General features: G+C 33.8%; 1 protein-coding gene and 1 pseudogene across 1 annotated transcript in view; both read right to left on the bottom strand.

Moving 5' to 3' along the window:
• Positions 1 to 19,706, bottom strand: part of AGPS (alkylglycerone phosphate synthase) — a 131,343-nt gene that overhangs the window by 66,188 nt on the left and 45,449 nt on the right. Inside the window, exons 3-9 of the mRNA XM_043487640.1 lie at positions 18,246 to 18,336; positions 14,873 to 14,993; positions 14,702 to 14,776; positions 13,227 to 13,298; positions 11,753 to 11,832; positions 10,507 to 10,587; positions 1,057 to 1,182 (exon numbers count right to left, since the gene is read on the bottom strand). Coding sequence (XP_043343575.1) covers positions 1,057 to 1,182; positions 10,507 to 10,587; positions 11,753 to 11,832; positions 13,227 to 13,298; positions 14,702 to 14,776; positions 14,873 to 14,993; positions 18,246 to 18,336 — 646 coding nt within the window. The remainder of the gene's footprint in view (positions 1 to 1,056; positions 1,183 to 10,506; positions 10,588 to 11,752; positions 11,833 to 13,226; positions 13,299 to 14,701; positions 14,777 to 14,872; positions 14,994 to 18,245; positions 18,337 to 19,706) is intronic.
• On the bottom strand, positions 15,036 to 17,275 carry LOC122454006 (annotated as a pseudogene).

Genomic DNA, 19,706 nt, shown 5'->3' with positions numbered 1-19,706 from the left:
GGATCAAATTCTCTCCTCTGAAACTGAATTTGTTATCTTAACTGCAAAATGAAAAATGTGATTTCTAAAATATCTTCAATTAAAAAAAGATAATGTAAATATTTTTAAAGTGTTCATTATATAGACAAAGTCTTAAATTGTTGGGTGTTAACTACAAAGAACCAATATATTTTATCAATAATTCGATATTTCTATCAACAAAGACACAATGAAAATATTGTAATGCTAGAGTTGAAAAACAAAGTTAAACAGCTCTAAGAATAATGTTAGGAATACCACATTAATAGTCTCAAAAACTATCTTTCAAATTGTTATCAAAATATTGATGATAAAGGGAACATGCATGAAGTACCTATTACATACCAGGGATTCCACTAAGAGTTTTCATTTTATGTCCTTTATTCCTCATAGCAATTCTACACAACAAATAACATCATTCTATTTTATACTGTAGGAAATTAATGTTTAGAAAGATGAAACAATTTGCACAAGGTCACACAATTAATCACTGTAAAAACTACAAATGGAACAAATGATACTGAATTCCTAGCCAGGATGCCAATCACACTAACTCTCAAGAGCAATGACACCAGGTCAGTGAAAACAAAGTGATGTGTACATAAAACATTACACTAGCTAGAACATTTTCAATTGGGCTCTTTAATTCTACACAGAAACTTTTTTTCAGAAAAATAAATATAATACCTCATAAGGCCAAAGAATAGTAATGACAGACCACCTAACTAAATAGACTAAAATCTTGATAGAGTTGAAGACTAAGGCTCCAAGTCTTACAAAATAAAATTCATATGTATTTATAAGTCAGATAAAACATCTACAAAACTTAGATATCATTCACTCAAAAAGAAGAATTCTTCAATGACCACAGCTGTGTCTTTTAACTGTTTGGATTATAATGCACAGCCAATGTTATTATAATCAAATGGGGTACACTTTTGAGGGGACTCTTCAACTCAAATTTTAATGGCTTAACAACCTTTAATAATAATCTCTATTGACCAATCAATTATTATATAGTAACTAGAAAAAATTTACCAAGTCCTCAATATTGCCATAGATATTCTTCTTCATGCCTGATGCTCGAGTAGATACCCATCCTCCCACAGTGCTGAATTCCAGGGAATCTGGTTCATGACCTGTACAATAACCACTTTCTTTAAGCTGAAAAACAAAAATGTAATATTTTACCAGTGAAAATGGCCCCATTTCACACAGCACTCAACACATTAACTCTTTCCACATTAGAATTTCCATATGTCTTTTCTATCTGGACTCATTACAACCTAAATAGATAAAGAAATACTTTCATCATACTTGTCCAAAAATATTTTTAGCTTTTGCCTAGTGGAAAACTTCACAAAACTGAAAACAATGAACCAAGAGGCAGCTGTATTTTCCATAGGCTCACCAGGCAATCATACTCCTTACATTCTTTCATTTAAAAGACTACCTTTCTTAGTATTTATTCCAACAAAGAGACAATTTAAATACTTATAGAAATCAGATTATACTTAAATAAGTGCCAACTTCACCTGAACACTTTCAATAAATAAAGCACTTAATCTCTTATTTTCCCTATCCTAATATAATCTGCAGCAGGCCTGCAGCAAATCTGAGCAAATTGCCTGTACTTAAATCTCTCAAGGAGTCATGTGTTTTAATGTACAGCCATCTGGCTAGGTTTCCTGCATGTAATACCGTCATTTATTTGTGATGCAGATCATGCATTCCTGTACATTAAATAGTCACTTGTTTCTCATTTTTCTGTATTAGCTTAGCTCTGCCATCTGCACAGCACCTGAGGTTGAATGGATGCCCTTTACTGCAACACCACCAAAGCCATTCCACTAAAATCATTTTAAAGGCTCAGCCAGCTCATGTCAAATGGTACAGACACCACCATCTGCATACCCACTGTCTACTGCACTCAAGCCCATCAATCTGTGTTGACCATTTTGATAGTCATCCAATTAAGCAACTGTTTCTATTTTTCAAGTAAGCCATGCAGAGATGTAGAATATGTCAGTTGTGTTTATAATATGTATGTGTGTATTTAAGTATCATATGCAAGTTGCAATCCAAAATTTGAAAGTCGAGTAGGCTAAATAGAATTTGTTAGCTTCTGCAGATATGCAATGCAAATTATTTATCATGTCTTATTTTGTTGCTAGAAAACAAGATTGAAAAACACATTATTACATAATAGAATTTTTCACTAAACATTCAATATGTTTATTTAATTTTAAGAGGTAAATAATCACTCATAAATGAGTAGCTTAAATACAAAACTGAACATTAAAATAAAGATTATCAAACCAATATACTTCCCTAACTCCCCAACAATCTTTACTCATATCCCAACAATCTATATTCATACTATGCTGTGCTCAGTCACGTCTTGACTCTTTGTGACCCCACAGACTGTAGCCTGCCAGTCTCCTCTACCCATGGAATTTTTTATGCAAGAACACTGGAGTGGGATACTATTTCCTACTCCATATTATTTACTCTCAAAAGACTACTGTCTTTCAACTTTTCTGAAGGTAACAAATACACACACACACACATACACACACATAGAACTCTTGAAACTAAACAAGAAAAAATCCAATTAAACAATAGACCAAAGATCTGAATAGACATTTCACTGAAAATAGCAAATAATCATATGAAAAGATGTTCCACATCATATGTCATCAGTTCAGTTCAGTCGCTCAGTCGTGTCCGACTCTTTGCGACCCCATGAATCGGAGCACGCCAGGCCTCCCTGTCCATCACAAACTCCCGAAGTTTACTCAAACCCATGTCCATCGAGTTGGTGATGCCATCCAGCCATCTCCTCCTCTATCGTCCCCTTCTCCTGCTGCCCCCAATCCCTCCCAGCATCAGGGTCCTTTCCAGTGAGTCAACTCTTCACATGAGATGGCCAAAGTATTGGAGTTTCAGCTTCAGCATCAGACCTTGCAATGAACACCCAGGACCTATCTCCTTCAGGATGGACTGGTTGGATCTCCTTGCAGTCCAAGGGACTCTCAAGAGTCTTCTCCAACACCACAGTTCAAAAGCATCAATTTTTCGGCGCTCAGCTTTCTTCACAGTCCAACTCTCACATCCATACATGACCACTGGAAAAACCATAGCCTTGACTAGACGGACCTTTGTTGGCAAAGTAATGTCTCTGCTTTTTAATATGCTAAGTTGGTCATAAATACCAATTAAAACAACAAAATACCACTACACCTCCAAATGAATGGCTCCAAACCAGAATACTGACAATATCAAATGCTGGAGAGGATATGTGGCAGCAGAAACTCTCAGTGCTGGTGGGAATGCAAAATGGCACAGCTACTTTGGAAGACTGACACTTTCTTACAAAACTAAATACACTCTAGCAATCCTACTCCCTCTATTCAGTCAAAGGAGTTGAAAACTTAAGTCCTCATAAAAACCTGCACACAAATGTTTAAAGCAGCTTTATTCGTAAGTGCCAAAACCTGGAAGCAATCAAGATATCTTTCAGTAGCTTAATGGATAAACTATGGAACATTCAAATAACTGAATATTATTTAGTGCTGAGAAGAAAAAAGCTATCAAACCATGAAAAGACATGGAGGAAACTTAAACATATGATACTAAGTGAAAGAAGCCAATCTGAAAAGGCCACACATTCTATGATTCCAACTGTATGACATTCTGAAAAAGGCAAAACTATGGAAACAAGAAAATTAGTGGACAACTTCCCTGGTGGTCCAGTGGCTAAGACTCTGGGCTCCCAACACAGGGGGGATTGGGTTCGATTCCTGGTCAGGGAACTAGATCCCACATGCTGCATCCAAGAGTTCACATGCCACAGCTAAAGAAGCCACACGGCTGTAACAAATGAATACTGAAGATCCCACATGCTACAACTAAGTCCCGGCACAGCCAAAGAATTAAGTAAATAAATATTTAAAAAAAAAAAAAAATAGATCAGTGGTTGCCAGAGGTGAGGGGTTGGAGGTGGAAAATAAATAGGAAGAGTACAGAGAACGCAGGGCAGTGAAGATACTGAGTGATATTATAATGATGGGTACTCAACAATTATTTAAACATTTGTCCAACCCATAAATGGACAGCACCGTGTGAGCACCCTAACATAAACTAAGGACTTTCTGTAATTATGATGTTCCAATGTAGGGTGTCACTGTTATCATTTATATGTGGAATCTAAAAAAGCTGAACTCAAAGAAACAGAGCATAGACTGGTGGTTATCATGGGATGACAGGGTGGGGGAAATGTGACGATGTTGGTCAAAAGGTACAAACTTCCAGTTACAACATGAATAAATTCTGAGAATTCAAAAAAAAGAAATCTACCAATCTTGTGAGTGATGTTGATATTGGGGGAGGCTAGGCATGCATGGGGACACAGGCATATAGGAAATTTCTGTACCTCCCTCTCAATTTTGTTTTAAACCTAAAACTGCTCTAAAAAAATATGACAGATATTTTCAGACAAAAGCAGAAAAAGTCATAAACAGCTGACCCACACTAAAGATATAAATATTTAAAACAAGTTTTTCAAGCAGAAAGTATCACCAGATTGAATTAAAGGCATCAAAGGGTAACTAGGGACTTCCCTGGTGGCTCAGTGGTAAAGAACCCGCCTGCCAATGAAGGAGATGTGGGTTCGATACCTGGATTGAGAAGATCCCCTGGAAAAGGAAATGGCAACTCCAATGAGTTGACTGGGAAAACCCACGGACAGAGCAGCCTGAGAGGCTACAGTCCATGGGGTTGCAAGGGTTGGACATGACTAAGCGACAAAAAACAAAACAACAAAGGGTAACTAGACGGGTAAATATAAAAGATGCTTTCTTATTGTTTAAACATCTCTAGATGATGACTCACTATTTCAGTAAAAATTATAAAAGCAGAACACGTGACAATAGCATAGAGATAAGAAACATAATATTCTATGGTTTTTATGCTAAACTCTAAGTATTATATCACACCTTAAAGTAGACTGTTTCAAGTTAAAGATATATACTATAAAACCTGAAACAATCCTTAAAAATAACAAAAAAGATAAAATGGTATCATTAAACAAGATTCAATCCAAAAAAAGGCTGTAAAAAGTGGAAAAGGAGAAAAAACAGGTAGGTAAGATAAAAAACAAATGGCAAGATGACAGACTTAAACTGAACCATATCAATAAACCACAATGACAGTAAATAGTCTAACCACTGCAATTAAAAGATAGAGACTGTCAGGTTAGATAAAAAGGAAAAACCCAATTGCTTGCTATTTACAAGAAAAGCACTTTAAATATAAAAACATAAATAAGTAGAAAGTTTAAAAATGGAAAAAGGAAAAATATATACCATGCCAACAACAGTGAAAACTGGAATAGCTGTTTTAACATCAGATAAAGTAGACTTCAGAGCAAAAAATACCATCAGAAAGAAGGAAAGTAATTTCATAACAACAAAACTGTTCACTAGTCAAGAAGCTATAACAATCCCAAGCATTTATTCTCCCAATAACAAAGCTTTAAAATATATGAAGTGAAACTGACAGAACTGCAAGAAAAAATAGATCTACAATAATAACTGGAAGTTTTAATTTCCTCTGTCAATAATTGATATAACAAGTAGACAAAAGAAAAAACTTTTAATACAGAAGACCTAAACAACACTATAAATCAATTTGACTTAATAGAATTTACAGACTACTCCAACCAACAGCAGAAGACAAATTCTTTTCAAGTGTCCATGGAACATTTACAAGGTAGACCATGTTGTAGACCATAAAACAAGTATCAATTAATTTGATATGCTTTAAGTCATATAAAGAATGTTTTCTGAACACAAGAGAATTAACAGAGAAATGAGTAACAGAAAGATGTTTGAAAAAATCCCCCAATAATTGGAAACTAAACAACAACACGTAAGTACCAATGGGTCAAGGAAAAAATCAAAAGGGAAGTAGAAAATATTTTGAAATGAATGAAAACGAGAAGACATCAAAATTTGTGGAATGCCACTAAAGCAGTAGTTGGGAGAAATTTATAGTACTGAAAACCTATATTAAAAAGAAAGGCCAAAAAAAAAAAAAAAGAAGAAAGGCCTCAGACTTCCCTGGTGGCCCAGGGGATAAGAAGCTGCCTGCCAATGCAGGGAACATAGGTTCCATCTCTGGTCTGGGAAGATTCTATATGCCGTGAGGCAATTAAGCCCAAGAGCCACAACTACTGAGCCCATGGTCCAGAACTGAGTCACAACTACAAAACCCACGTGCTGCAACTACTTAAGTTCGCTAGGCTCTAGGGCCTGCGAGCTGCAACTACTGAGCCTGTGCACTGAAACTACTGAAGTCCACACACCTGGAACCTTTGCTCTGCAACAAGAAAAGTCACCACAAAAAGAAGCAGGCACACCCCAACAAACAGTAACCCCTGCCTGCCGTTAACTAGAGAAAGCTCATGCAAAGCAACAAAGACCCAGCACAGTCAAAAATAAATAAATAAAATAAATTTTAAAAATCATATTTAAAAATAGAAAGGCCTCAAATCACCTCATCTTCCACCTCAAGACATAAAAAAAGCCTTTGATAAAATCCAAAATTCACTCCTAATATAAAACACTCTATTTTCTGTTCTAGGTTCTTTGTATTTTCACATGGAATTTATAATCACCTTATCAATTTCTTTAAAAAAAAAAAAGTCTCCTGGGATTTTGATTGGGATTGCATCAATTCTATACATCAGTTTGGGGAGAACCAATAATAATACTAAATCTTCTGACCCACGAACATGGTATAGCTTTAGGTTTATTTTAGGTCTGTTTATTTCTCTCAGCTGGGTCTTGCAGTTTTTAGTGTTCAAGTATTTCATATCTTTTCAAAAATTTTTAATATATTTATTTGACTGCTCTGGGTCTTAGTTGCATGATGCAAGGTCTTTTATTGCAGCATGTGGAATCTACTTCTGTGACCAGGGATCGAATCCCAGCTCCCTGTATTGGGAGCATGGAGTTTTAACCACTGGACCACCAGAGAAGTCCCAGTATTTCATATTTTTAATAGATTTGTCCTTAAGTATTATATGTATATTTTACAATATAAGTGGTATTTTAAAAGTTTCCAATTTCTGATTTTTTATTAGTATACAGAAATAAAATTGATTTGTGTGTATAGCTTTTATATCTAGCAATCTTACTAAATTTACTAACTAGTTCTTAAAGTTTTAGCTCCCATTAGATTTACCACATACAAGATCATGTCCTTTGTGAATAAAGACAATTTTACTTCTTCCTTTCCAATCTGTATGCCTTTATTTCTTACTTTAAAAAATGTAAGCAGTTTTGTTGAGGTTTTTACACCCCACCCCTATAAAAAAATAGGATATGTGCTTTGATTTTAATAAAATTATAGGATTTTTAAACAAACTTACAGTGACAAAAAGCTTATCAGAGATTGACAGGGATATAGTAAAGATGAGATGGGGAGAAATATAAAGAGATCAAGAGGAAACTTTTGGGGTTGGTTGGTGCATGTGTTCTACATCTTGACTGCAGTAATGGTTTCATGCTTGTAGTCATATACCAAACCTTATCAAGTTGCACATTTTAAATAACTGTAATTTACTATGTGACAATTATATCTCAATGAAACTATTATGAAACAAAACAAAAGAAAATGACTCAAGATTTTAGCTCAAGCTGCCCAAAGAATTGAACTATCACCAACTAGGATTGAGAAGGCTACAGAATAAGCAAATTGTGGAGTGAAAACTGAAATTCAATTTTTAAAATATTGAGTTTAAAATGTCTATTACATATACAAGTGGAGATATCAACTAAGCAAGTGGATGTACAAGTCTAGAATTCAAGAAAGAAGTCTGAGGTGATACAAATATTGGAGTCTGGCATATAGAAGGAATATTTAAAATCAGCTATGCTTGAATGAATTGAATGAAGCAAACAGTACCCAGTAAAAATTAGTGAAATAAATAAAAGTTCTAAGCACTTTACATTATTAACTTATTTCATCTCAACAAAAACTTTATGAAACAGGAATCATTATTTCCATTTTATAGATAAAGAAATTGAGGCATAGAGAAATGCATCCAGAGGTGGGGAAAATAGTAAGTCATATATCCCCAGACTACTAACTAGTAAAATTAAGTAGCCAAAGAATTAATAAATGTAGAAACAAATTCCCAAAACCCATAACTGACATTTAGTGACCTCCCTTAAATTTCACACATATTAAAATCAATGTAATTTACAAGTTAAAAAGATGAAAATCTGTGCTACCCAACTACTATATTTGTGTCATTTAAAAACCTTTAGAATGAAAAAGCAGCAAGTTTTAAGTCAGTTACCTCAGCTGAAGAAGAAACTGAAGGATACAGAAGCATAAGTGATGAAGAACCTGAACTAGGATCAATACAGCCATAGAAACTATATTAAAGTCTACCAGAGGCAAAAAGAAATGTTCTATGTTGGCATTTAAGGAAATGAACTAGTAAGTAAAATATTAAAAGTTCCCAGTCTAGTAAAATGTCATTTAAATTTCAAGGAAATATGTTCCTTGAATTTTAATTTTAACCTTTAAAAAAAATCTTGGAAAGGTTAAAATACTACATCAAATGCTGAAATAAAGGATATAAAATTACAGACATGAAAGGCCATTCTTTGTCATAAAAAAAAAAAAAACTGCTGTGTTGACAATGCCTCTCAGAGTAACAGAAGACTAAACAGGTCTTTTTACAGTGTTTTTCATTAAATGCTATTATTTAACCCATGAAGTTAATTATAAAGTATAATAATTAACAAATCTAATTACCTTGAATTTATAAAATCTTGACTTACTGAGGATCTTTAATGCCTCAATGAATATGTTCAATTTTATCTAGTTCTCTGTACCTTAGTGCATTACATTAAAAAAAAGAAAAGTTTAATAATTTTTTTCAAAGCCTTTCATCCATAACTGATCACTGGACAACCCACTCCAGTATTCTTACTGGGATAATCCCATGGACAGAGGAGCCTGGCAGGCTACAGTCGATAGGGTTGCAGAGTCAAACATGACTGAACGACCGAGCCTGCACACACACACACAGGCCAACTGCCTTCAACTCTTTACCATGAAATAAGGGAAAAGATAGTAAAGAGAAGATCAACAAGCATGTCACATCTCTATGTTCTGTTAAAAGGAAGGAGGGGGTCTCTGTAATCCAAACTGAACAAAACATTCAGCTCATCATTAGCAAACTGGACTTTCTAATTCTGTTTGCAAAAGCTGAGTTACAATTATCTTGGCCATATTTTAAAGGGCTGAAGGAACCAATACATTTTAATAATGATCTGCTTAGAATCCAGGAGGAGAACCTCAAGTTTCCTAAAATTCATTAGGATCCTAAAAGTATATAAGGAGTTTCACTTATTCATGAGATAAGCAGTTTTCAGTAAAATTATTCACTGAAAATTTCAATGAACAGCGAATGCCAACCAACTGATCAAATTTATTAATTTCTGAAAATTCTATGTCCAACTTACTCTATTTTGCTCCATTTTTACTACTTTATTTCAGGTCTCTATCAGCCCTTGCCCAAATTAGTGCAGCAGCCACTTTATCTGCCTTTATGTGTCCATCCATCCTCCACACAGTAGCATAAAAGAACTATCTAAGTACAAAGGTAAAGTTCAAACTTTATGATTTAACCTCTTCATGTTGTCCTGGCTTCATCCTCTACCACTACTAAATGTATGAAAGAAAGTGAAAGTCGCTCAGTCGTGTCCAACTCTTTGAGACCCCATGGACTGTATAGCCCATGGAATTCTCCAGGCCAGAATACTGGAGTGGGTAGCCTTTCCCTTCTCCAGGGGATCTTCCCAACCCAGGGATCAAACCCAGGTCTCCTGCATTGCAGGCAGATTCTCTACCAGCTGAACCACAAGGGAAGCCCAACTATATACATATACTCATCCAGAATACAAACACCAAGAAATGTGTGTTCTCCGATATACACAGCCTAGATCCCAGCCGTACTCAGCTACCTGCAGATCCCCTCAAGCAACAGCTGCCTATAAAGCTTCCACACGTGCTGCTTCCTCCGACTGGATTGTTCTCCCCACACCCATATTTCCTTTTCACTCTGATTTATCCTGAAGTTTCATTTTAAATGCCAAGCTCTCTATGATACCGTCTTCAACTCCTCCCCTTTGAACCTCATTTGATGAGCCTTAACATCCCATATTTAGCCTTCTTCTAGCAATTCTCATTGAGTTATATTGTCTATTTACCGAATTTTCTGTCATAATATAATACAAGCTTTCCAAGGGTAAGAGATGGGTGTCTTATTCACTATGGAGTTCACAGCATCTAGTTCAATACCTGACCCACAACAAAAACGGAAAAATCTCAGTCAGTGAACATACTGTGAAAGGTACTTTTTTCAGAGGGCACACATAGCGGTTTTGAAAATCTTAAATAACATACCTGTCTTTCCAATTCTTGTCCTGTTATGCCAGCCTCTACATGAGCTGTCAGATTGTTTTCATCAACCCAGAGGATACGATTCTGTTGCAAAAGAAGAAAGAAGTCTCATCTCCATGAATAGACACTTTCTCAGGAAATACAACTTCCTAACTCCAAGCAGCAAGTGACAAGATGGAAATGAAGTAGCAGCATCCACACTAGAAAGCCCCACTCGTCCCTGCCTACACATCACAGAGCTGGTAACACAGGCAGTATAATGCACAGGAGCTGGTTTAAAACATGGACACTCATAAAAGGAGGAAGAAGGTTTCAGATTAAATGAGACTAAAAGAAACCACCAAAATCTAACGTGAATCCCTATTCATACAATGAACTATAAAATAAAGACAGTTTTGAGATAACTGGAAAATGAATGTGGACTGGATACTAAATGACATAAGGATTTACTTTTAATTTTGTCAGAAGGGATAACATAGTGAGAAGAACTCCTTTTAAAAAGAAATACACAGAAATATTTGGTATAAAGTAGTATGCCATCAGGATTTCCTTTAAAAATATTAGAGGAAAAAAGATAAAGTCAGTATGACAAAATGTAAATAATTATTTAGAGACTAGAAATATTCTCTCAACTTTGACGCTTAAAAATTTCAATAAAATCATAAATATTAAAGTTTTTTTTATAATAAAGGATTATAGAAGCAGGAGTACTGTTGACTATATGAAGATCAAGTTCATACCCAAACTAAAACTTTAAAATAGCACAAAGGCCAACTCTTAGACCATAATGAACCAAAATTTCAAAAAATAATCCTAAAATTTATTAGTTCCTTTACTAATTTTAAGTTAATCTTAAAATTAATTAGCCCCTCTGTTCTTCCAAAAGCAAAGTGCAATAGCATCAGTAAAAATTTGGGAAACAAGTAAGTTCTGATGACTCAAATTAACATTAACTAATATTATTTGTTTTTTAATAATACAAATCAGGTCATCTATTGTATCACAATTCAATCCATGCTTCTCAAATCGTCAATTTCATATGTTAATTTGGTAGAATTCATCAAGGTATATGACTAAGTAAGAGTGACCTTAGCTTTTAGAGATCTGAAAACAAAGATAAAATATAATGATGAAAAAAAATTTAAACAAAATGGACAATATACCTTTTTAAAAACAACTAAGATTGAGCCATAAAGAAAACTTTTAAAACCAAACACTATCTTCAAACACATCTTAAGTTATCACATACCATTTGTGAAGTGTCTAAAGAAATAATTGTTCTTGTCTCATCTGCAGGACACATCAGGCCATATGAAACACTTGTTCCTCCTGCCAAAATAGAAAACAATAACTATGTTTAAATATTATTTTTTAGCTACATATCTAGGCAAATCCCTAATACAAAGTATACAAATAGGCCCACTAGGAAAAATACCTATTTCTACTTTGCAAAATGTAATTGGCAAATACTAACACACTAAAAGTAAACTCACCTTTATTTTATGGTGCGTGCCAAAATGAAGAAATATTATGGAGCTGAAAGCAATGGGACATGGCTCCATCCCTTGGGCACACTCAAATGAAGCCCCTAACAATTTGTGGAACTCCAAAAACATAATTAGAGAAGTTCTAAGCTAATGATTACTGTGGAGAGACAGCATAAAAGAAAAAAATACCCATCCTATACAACTAGAGACACCATTTTCTATCATATTTATGAGATTCACTTATCATTTAAAATACTATCTTATATTTCCATACAAAAAGACCTCAATAAATTAGAATATATTCCTTAACATTTGTTGTCAAAGGAAAAATGCTTTCTTGATATATAGAACAATATAGTATTCTCAATTCTTAACCAGATCTGTATAATCATATAGCAGAATAAAATTCTAATTGGTACTTTCATATGTTTTGGACAGAATACACATGGAAATCATCTTGGTAAGTCACAAGGTAAGAATTATAGGGGGTATTTACCTACAAGGTTCAGCTTAATTTTTCAAGGTATGATAATATTAAGAACATGGCTATGACCAGTGACCACTATTTCTTGTCAAAGTCATTTGAAATCAGAAAACTATTTCATTAAAAGTGGCACTGTAATGCCTTTTGTACATGATTTCAACAGGAAGTATCAGCTGAAGAAGGTGTCTGGAACTTATGATGTGTAGGGGTCCCATTTCCATTCCATTAATGCCAATTCAGTCAGTGAAGGCAACCTCCTTTGGCTTGTGGAAGTTGTTAAAACAACATGGTTGACGAATGATCAAAAGAGATTAAATTTGCCTTAAAATGTAAAATAATGTTAATTTTCAGTATTAAAAGATACTATTCATTTGGTCATCACTGTCCTGGTTGATCTTTTACATATGCATATCCCTCCTCAAAGATTTATGTTGGGTATAGTTAGTCTTTGAAAAAATAATACTCTCTCCATTAAGATAAAGGTTAGAAAGTAATTACTAAAGAAGGAACTCTTATTTAGGCAGTAAGTCAGAGCTTCAGTTAGAATCCATATGGGAAAGAAGCCATGAGCTAGGGTAAATCATATCTCAAACAGTTTAGGTAGATCTACTGAGAACAGAAATGAACAGCATAAGCCAATTTTTCAGGATAACCATAGCACAACTATAAGAATGCTTGTTTTCAGTGGGAATGCACAAATATTTAAAATAGAACTTTACATCACATTAAAATTCAAAAGGCACAATACCTACCACCAATTGGTATGATACAAAGGTTATATTTGCACGCTAGATTCACAATCTTAACTACATCATCATGACATGCTGTTGAAAAAAGGGAAAATAAATTAATCCCGAACATGAAAAAAATCTGGATAATACTGCAATACAAGGGTCTAAAGTGCAATACAACTTCTCCTTCATTTATTCACTCATGAACACATTAAATCACTATCCTAAAACTATTTTTATCTTTAACTTTTCATTTTTTAATAGTTTTACACATTTTTCAGTTTAAATATCTACACAGCATACACACATACACAATATATGGTGCGTAGATATTCAAACTGCAAGATGAGAAAGCCACCTCCACTGTATGGAATACTACATTGTCTCAAATTGCCTTACTGTCTCAAAACTTGCCCTCATGCAAAGAAAAACTTGAACTTTTATTACCCAATGGAAATTTACATTAAAGTTTAACAAAGACCTCAGTGAAATGAAAACATGTTGTGAAACAAACTATTCCCAAGAAGTTCTTATATTGAAAGAGTCAACAGAACAAAATTTTGATTTAGGCACCAATACACTACTCAAACAGATTATTTTCTTCCTGGGTATGTCAACCTCCTTCCTATCACAAAATTAAAGCAGGACTTTTCCCTCAGATACTCCCTGAAAAGGAAAAAGATCACATCTAAGAACTAAAAGTCCATATACGAGGTAATTTTTTGAAAAATAAAACACTCTATATACTCCTTTTATGGAGTCTGAAGAGAAAAATGGATGAGAAGATTAGCAGAACTTCTTACAAGGTAATTATGGACAGTAAGGAGCAATATACTTATTCTGCTTTAAATTTTCTGCTACAAGAGATGGATATAAAGATCATACATAAAAATATATGGCCTAGTCATCAGTAAGAGCAAAATAACAGCAGAAAGCTCATCCACCTTCCATCTCAAGGCAAATCCCTAAATGAAATTATTTTCTCAAAATTTAATTATTTATATCAAAGACAGTATCTATATTAAACAACTTGCTTCATTATTTGAACACCATTAGTTTTTAGCCTACAAGTTGCATAAACAAAGTACTCTTATTAGTTTGCAGTAATCAATTATCTTAACTAAAAGTTTCTAGGCATCTGAATATATCATTGATTGATAATAATTTTATTAAGCTTTCAAATTAGCCAAAAATATATTTTTCTACTGACTTCTTAAAAGGATATGTACATATTAAATGAAGATTTAGTCATCAACAACAAAATTAATCATTAAAACCATTCAAGATGATCATATTAAGAATTATATGATCTTCAGTAAACCCTAAAAATATAGCTATATAGCTATACTTGTATATATATATCTATCTAGCTATCTAAAATATAGCTTTCTATATTTTTTACAGCTCTTATGTTTAAAAGTACATATTTCCAACACTAAATTTACTTAAAATTTAACAATACTAAATTAATAATACAAAGAAAAACAGGAACTTACTTGGCCATAAAACTATATCAGGAATTCTCTGAAACATTCCTTCCCTGAGCAAAAATATCTCATGAAGACAATGACCTGTTTTGTGGTTTAAAAAAGAAAATGTAAAAATATCTTAAAATTAAAGGAAATTTAAAACTTAGAACTAAATAGGATTTATATGAAGTTGCTTACCATGAGCTCTAAATACTCGATCATCTGCTTCTTGTGAATATGAAATATTAGTTTCTTTAAGGTCATGAAGAAAATCTTCATTTACAATAGAAGGAGGTGTATCACTAGGATTTAAGGATGCCTAGAAAATGAAATTGTTTTTTTTGACTTATTTCTAGAAAATAAAAATTTGAAATGTTACAGAGAAGTGACTATAAAACATGGATTTTTTTTTTTACATCTGAACTAGGACAGAAGCATAGAAAAATAATAAATAATATATATGGAAACCAACTCTGTGACAGTAAGCAATTACAAATGGTCTGAAAAACCACTTTCTGTAACATAAGTTGTAAGACTCTTACGTTTTCTCTTTTACTTCTAAGTCCCACCTTTTCATTATTTCTAAAGTCTACAATTAAGGGGACTTCCCTGGCAGTCCAGTGGTTAAGACTTCATGCTTTCACTGCAAGGGGCATAGGTTCAATCCTTGATCAGAGAACTAATAAGTAAGATCCCCTATGCCACATGGTGTGGCCAAAAACAAATATAATAAAAACAAAGATCACAATTAAGATAGCAAAGTCTCAAATCTTCAATTTTAAACTAGGGAGACTGGGATATAGATAGTTAACTTCTGCATTATCTATATTTCATCTGTAGATAAAATTTATCTTTTCAGAATGATCAGCAAAAAGCCTCCCAATAAGAAGTAAACCCATTTTTATAGGCTCTCTTTAAAACTCACAACATAAACTTGATACTTAATTTCAACTAACAAGTATTCAACTTTAAAGCTATGTGACATTGGCTCACCCAACTTCTTTGAGCCTTGGTATCTTCAACTATTAAATGACATTATCGCCATCAAATTTATACAACTGCCATAAGGAAGGAGAGTTAAATATGGTAATTTTTGTGAAAAGCACCTATTATCATGACTAGCATATAGGAAGAGTTCTATAAATGGCTAACCAAATCTGTTATGTTAAAAAAGCTATGGTATAGTATTTGGAAAAAATAAAATATAAGAATATGTAAAGAAAAATATTTACATAGCCTTTAAATATCTTATTAATGCTCTATATTTAATGTTCAATTATATAATAAATATTTCTTGCACGTGTGCTATAGGGCCCTGGTGATACAGCAGGGAGTTAAACCCCAAAAATTTTAAAACTCTTATCCTCATGGGATTAACCTGTACTGAAAAGAAATGACCAAAAGAACCCTGATGAAACATACAGATTACTAATTTTGTTAAGTTACTGAAAACTGAAATGGCTTAAAACAGAAAAAAAGAAGTGCATGTAAAACTAGTAAAATTTCTGAATATGACATATAGATCATATCAGTGTCAAAAAAAAAAAAGTAAAACAAATAGTCAAAACACAGAAAGAGAAGATGGTTATTTTGAGACATTAGTCTGCCATCAGTTAGCTCTCTTAATAAAGTCACATTCATTGCCTCAAAAAAAAAGGAAATAGAAGAGATTTTTTTTTTCAGTGTCTACAATCAATTTTCTTTTAATATAATCTAAACACATACCATTTAGAAAATACCAAGAAAAATTTATGTACAAGAGTTGATGCTATTGCATTTGGATAAAGCTGGCAAGTTCTTGCTACTAGCATAGCCCAGGAAACACCACAGAGGAAACCTAATATATTGGAATAGATGTTGTGGCGTTTGGCCCACAGTTTGATAGCTCTCAGGGTTAACCTGAAGTTGTCAATGTTTGGTACTAGATGTAAAATATCATCGGTTACCCTGCAACTGTTAGGACTTCTTATACATCTTATATCTAAATTTTTAAGCAGACTATCATCTCTTAAGTTCAAGTCTTCTGGAATAGTCTGCAGTGCTAATCTTGCAAACAAAATATCAATCTCTATCCCATCAAAACACAGTTTGATAACTGGTACAAATGCCTCTTCAACAGCTCTTAAATCTTTTACTTCTTCCTGTAATTTCAACTTATCACAGAATGAGGTGAAAAAATCACTTCAATCAACATGTCTTTGTGCAACACACAATGCATCAGTATCAGCACCTTTTGTATGTAAACATTTTCTTGCTTTCACTGATTTCTCGTATCCACTCTTTTACCAGATTATTTAATTTTCCCAAAATTAAAATCCTGCGCTGCAGTTCCTTCCTCAAAGGAACCCCAAAGGGCTTCAGAGTCTCAACTAGCTTCTTTGTGAGTAGGCATTCAGTCTCCTCGGGGGCTGCTAAGCTGATGGGAGAAGTAATGCCATAGTGCTTCTGTGGCAGCTGTGTTTGCTGTGATCCTTGTGTTGTAACTGGGGCACCGCCCCGGTCACTCCCTCCCGCAACCTCCCGGGCTGCCTGGGCTGCCGCAGCCCGGGGCAGGATCCACTGAGGCGGGAGGGAGGGGCCGGGGGCCTGCCGCAGCCCTGAGGCCTACCCCACTCCCTCCGCTGTAAGCGCTTCTCCTCCTTCCCCTTCTTCCTGACATGGTGCCGAGTAACCACAGCAAGTTAGAAGAGATTTTTTAAAGGAAGGTTAAAAGAATTTGGTTTGGGAGAGGTAGGAATTAGATGTTTAGTTTAATTAAGTACAAGAATAAAATGTAACTGTGGACTTATAAATAAAACAAGCACTCACTGAATACCTACAGTCCTCAATAATATGTTGAATATAGTGGATAATATACTATAAATCATAGCCTCTGCACTTACGGAAGTTATACACAAAGGGATATACAGAATACTATACCATAGTAAGTAATAAATAATAAATATTATAATTATATAAAGAAATGCTATTTCATCAGCTTAATATAGTTTAAAGGTTTTTAACTCCCCTGTCAGAAAAGTGATACTACAAGAGCAAACTAAAATTCTCTATCACTCATATCTTAATCAAAATTCTATTTTCAATCTTTGAATATTCTAAATGTTTTGATAGTAATATAATATTACATTTTTATTTTAAATTATTCTATATAAATCCTAGATTACTGTCAGTTCATTACAAAATGTAAAAATAACAGCAACTTATTTTTTGGTAACAAAGTGCTCTCACAGAATTAATTCATTTGAACTTCACTACTACTTGTGACACATAGAACTGACACTTATGACTCTCATTTCTCCTATTAAGATAACTGAGGCTCACAGAGTTTAAAAGTTTGAGATAAATCTCAAGATAAATGCTGAGATTAGGCTCTACACCCGTGATGCTAAAAAACAACAACAAAAAAACACCCCTAGAAAGTCTAACAAGGCCAATCAAACTAACAAAAAGAAGGACAAATATATTAAAGCAACTGTAACAAATTATAAAGATAAGTTTAATTAATTTAGGATTAACCACACATATATATACACTCAACTAAGAATATTATTAGTTGTTTTTATTTGCTTACTTTAGAGGTAGTTTTATGCTCCACATTTATTCCAAGGGTATTTTGGATCCACTCTCTAAAAGTTGGCAATGCCATGCCACTAAGAGGGTACCTAAGGTAAAAAGAAGCAAAATATTAGAGAAAAGTATCTTCATGTCAATTCAAATCTTAGATTCTGTTTCTAGCAGAGGTCAAGTGGTTGCTATCAAACCAACCCTCCCACATATAATGATAAGCTCCGGACAAAAAAAAAAAAAAAACCCTAATTATTTGAGGACAGTATAGATAACCCAATGATAGGCAAAAATAGGGGGTAAGAAGAAAACAGCACCACATAAGTTTCCAGTTTCAACAGGTTTCAGCCTAAGGGAAAGTTCCAGTACACACAGTACCATAGAAAGAATAAAGAATGCGAGAATGCAAAAACCCTATAGTATTCCTGGCTTTAAGAAACATTGGATGATGTTTGCAGTGAACACAGCATCTGGGAAGAGCACAGGAAAATCACACAAATCCAGGAGTTAGAGAGGGACTTGTATATAAACTCTGTCCAAATGTCCTGCTGACCTTGAATAACAAGTGTATGGAGCACACTCTAAGCAGCCCAGTTAAGCTTAAAAGAACTGAATACATAATTCAGCTGCACACCATCACAGAAGTAAACCTGAGGTAACTCAAGTTAATTGCTTGGTTTAAAAACAACAACAAAAAAAGCCTTTTCAGACATGTAACAGAATACAGACTTTCCTCAACATATCAGTAACAATGTCCAAGATATACTTTCAAAATTATTAGACATAAACAACCAACAAAGTGTTATCCATAATTAAGAGAAAAGGCAATCAATAAGAAACCCCAAGATGATCCAAAATATTGGAAATAGCACACAAGGATTTGAAAACAGTTATAACCACATTAAAGGACAAAAGGGAAAATATGTTAGCAGTGAATAAGAGAAAATAAATCTCAGCAGAGAAATAGAAATTATTTTAAAAAACAGAAATTCTATAATTAAATTGAAATAAAAATTCATTGGAGGAACTCAAGAACAGACCAGAGATGTCAGTGAACTTATAGTTAGAGCAATAAAACATATATAATCTAAACAACAAAGAAAATAGAAAAAAATAAATGGAGCTGCAGGGACCTGTGGAACAATAGAAAAATACTAACATATATATATAAATGGAGACCCAAGAACAAGAGGAAAAGGAATAAAAAAAAAAAAGTATTTGAAGAAATAATAACAGAAAGTTTCCAAATCTGATGAAGGATATAAGTTTAGAAATTAAAGAAAGTCAGAGAACTCTAGAAGATAAATGCAGAGGCACATCACAGTCAAATTGCAACTTAAAAAACAAACAGAAAAAGAGAAAGACATCTTAAAAGTATCTAGAGAAAAATGACATACTACACATAATGTAATAATAACATTATTGCAGTGAACACAGCATCTGGGAATTTTATAAAAACACTGCCTTC

Source organism: Cervus canadensis, chromosome 15 (assembly GCF_019320065.1).
Source record: "Cervus canadensis isolate Bull #8, Minnesota chromosome 15, ASM1932006v1, whole genome shotgun sequence".
In the NCBI taxonomy this organism is placed as follows: domain Eukaryota; kingdom Metazoa; phylum Chordata; class Mammalia; order Artiodactyla; family Cervidae; genus Cervus; species Cervus canadensis.
Note: the sequence above shows the minus strand (reverse complement) of the source record. Positions and strands in the feature narration are given on the sequence as shown.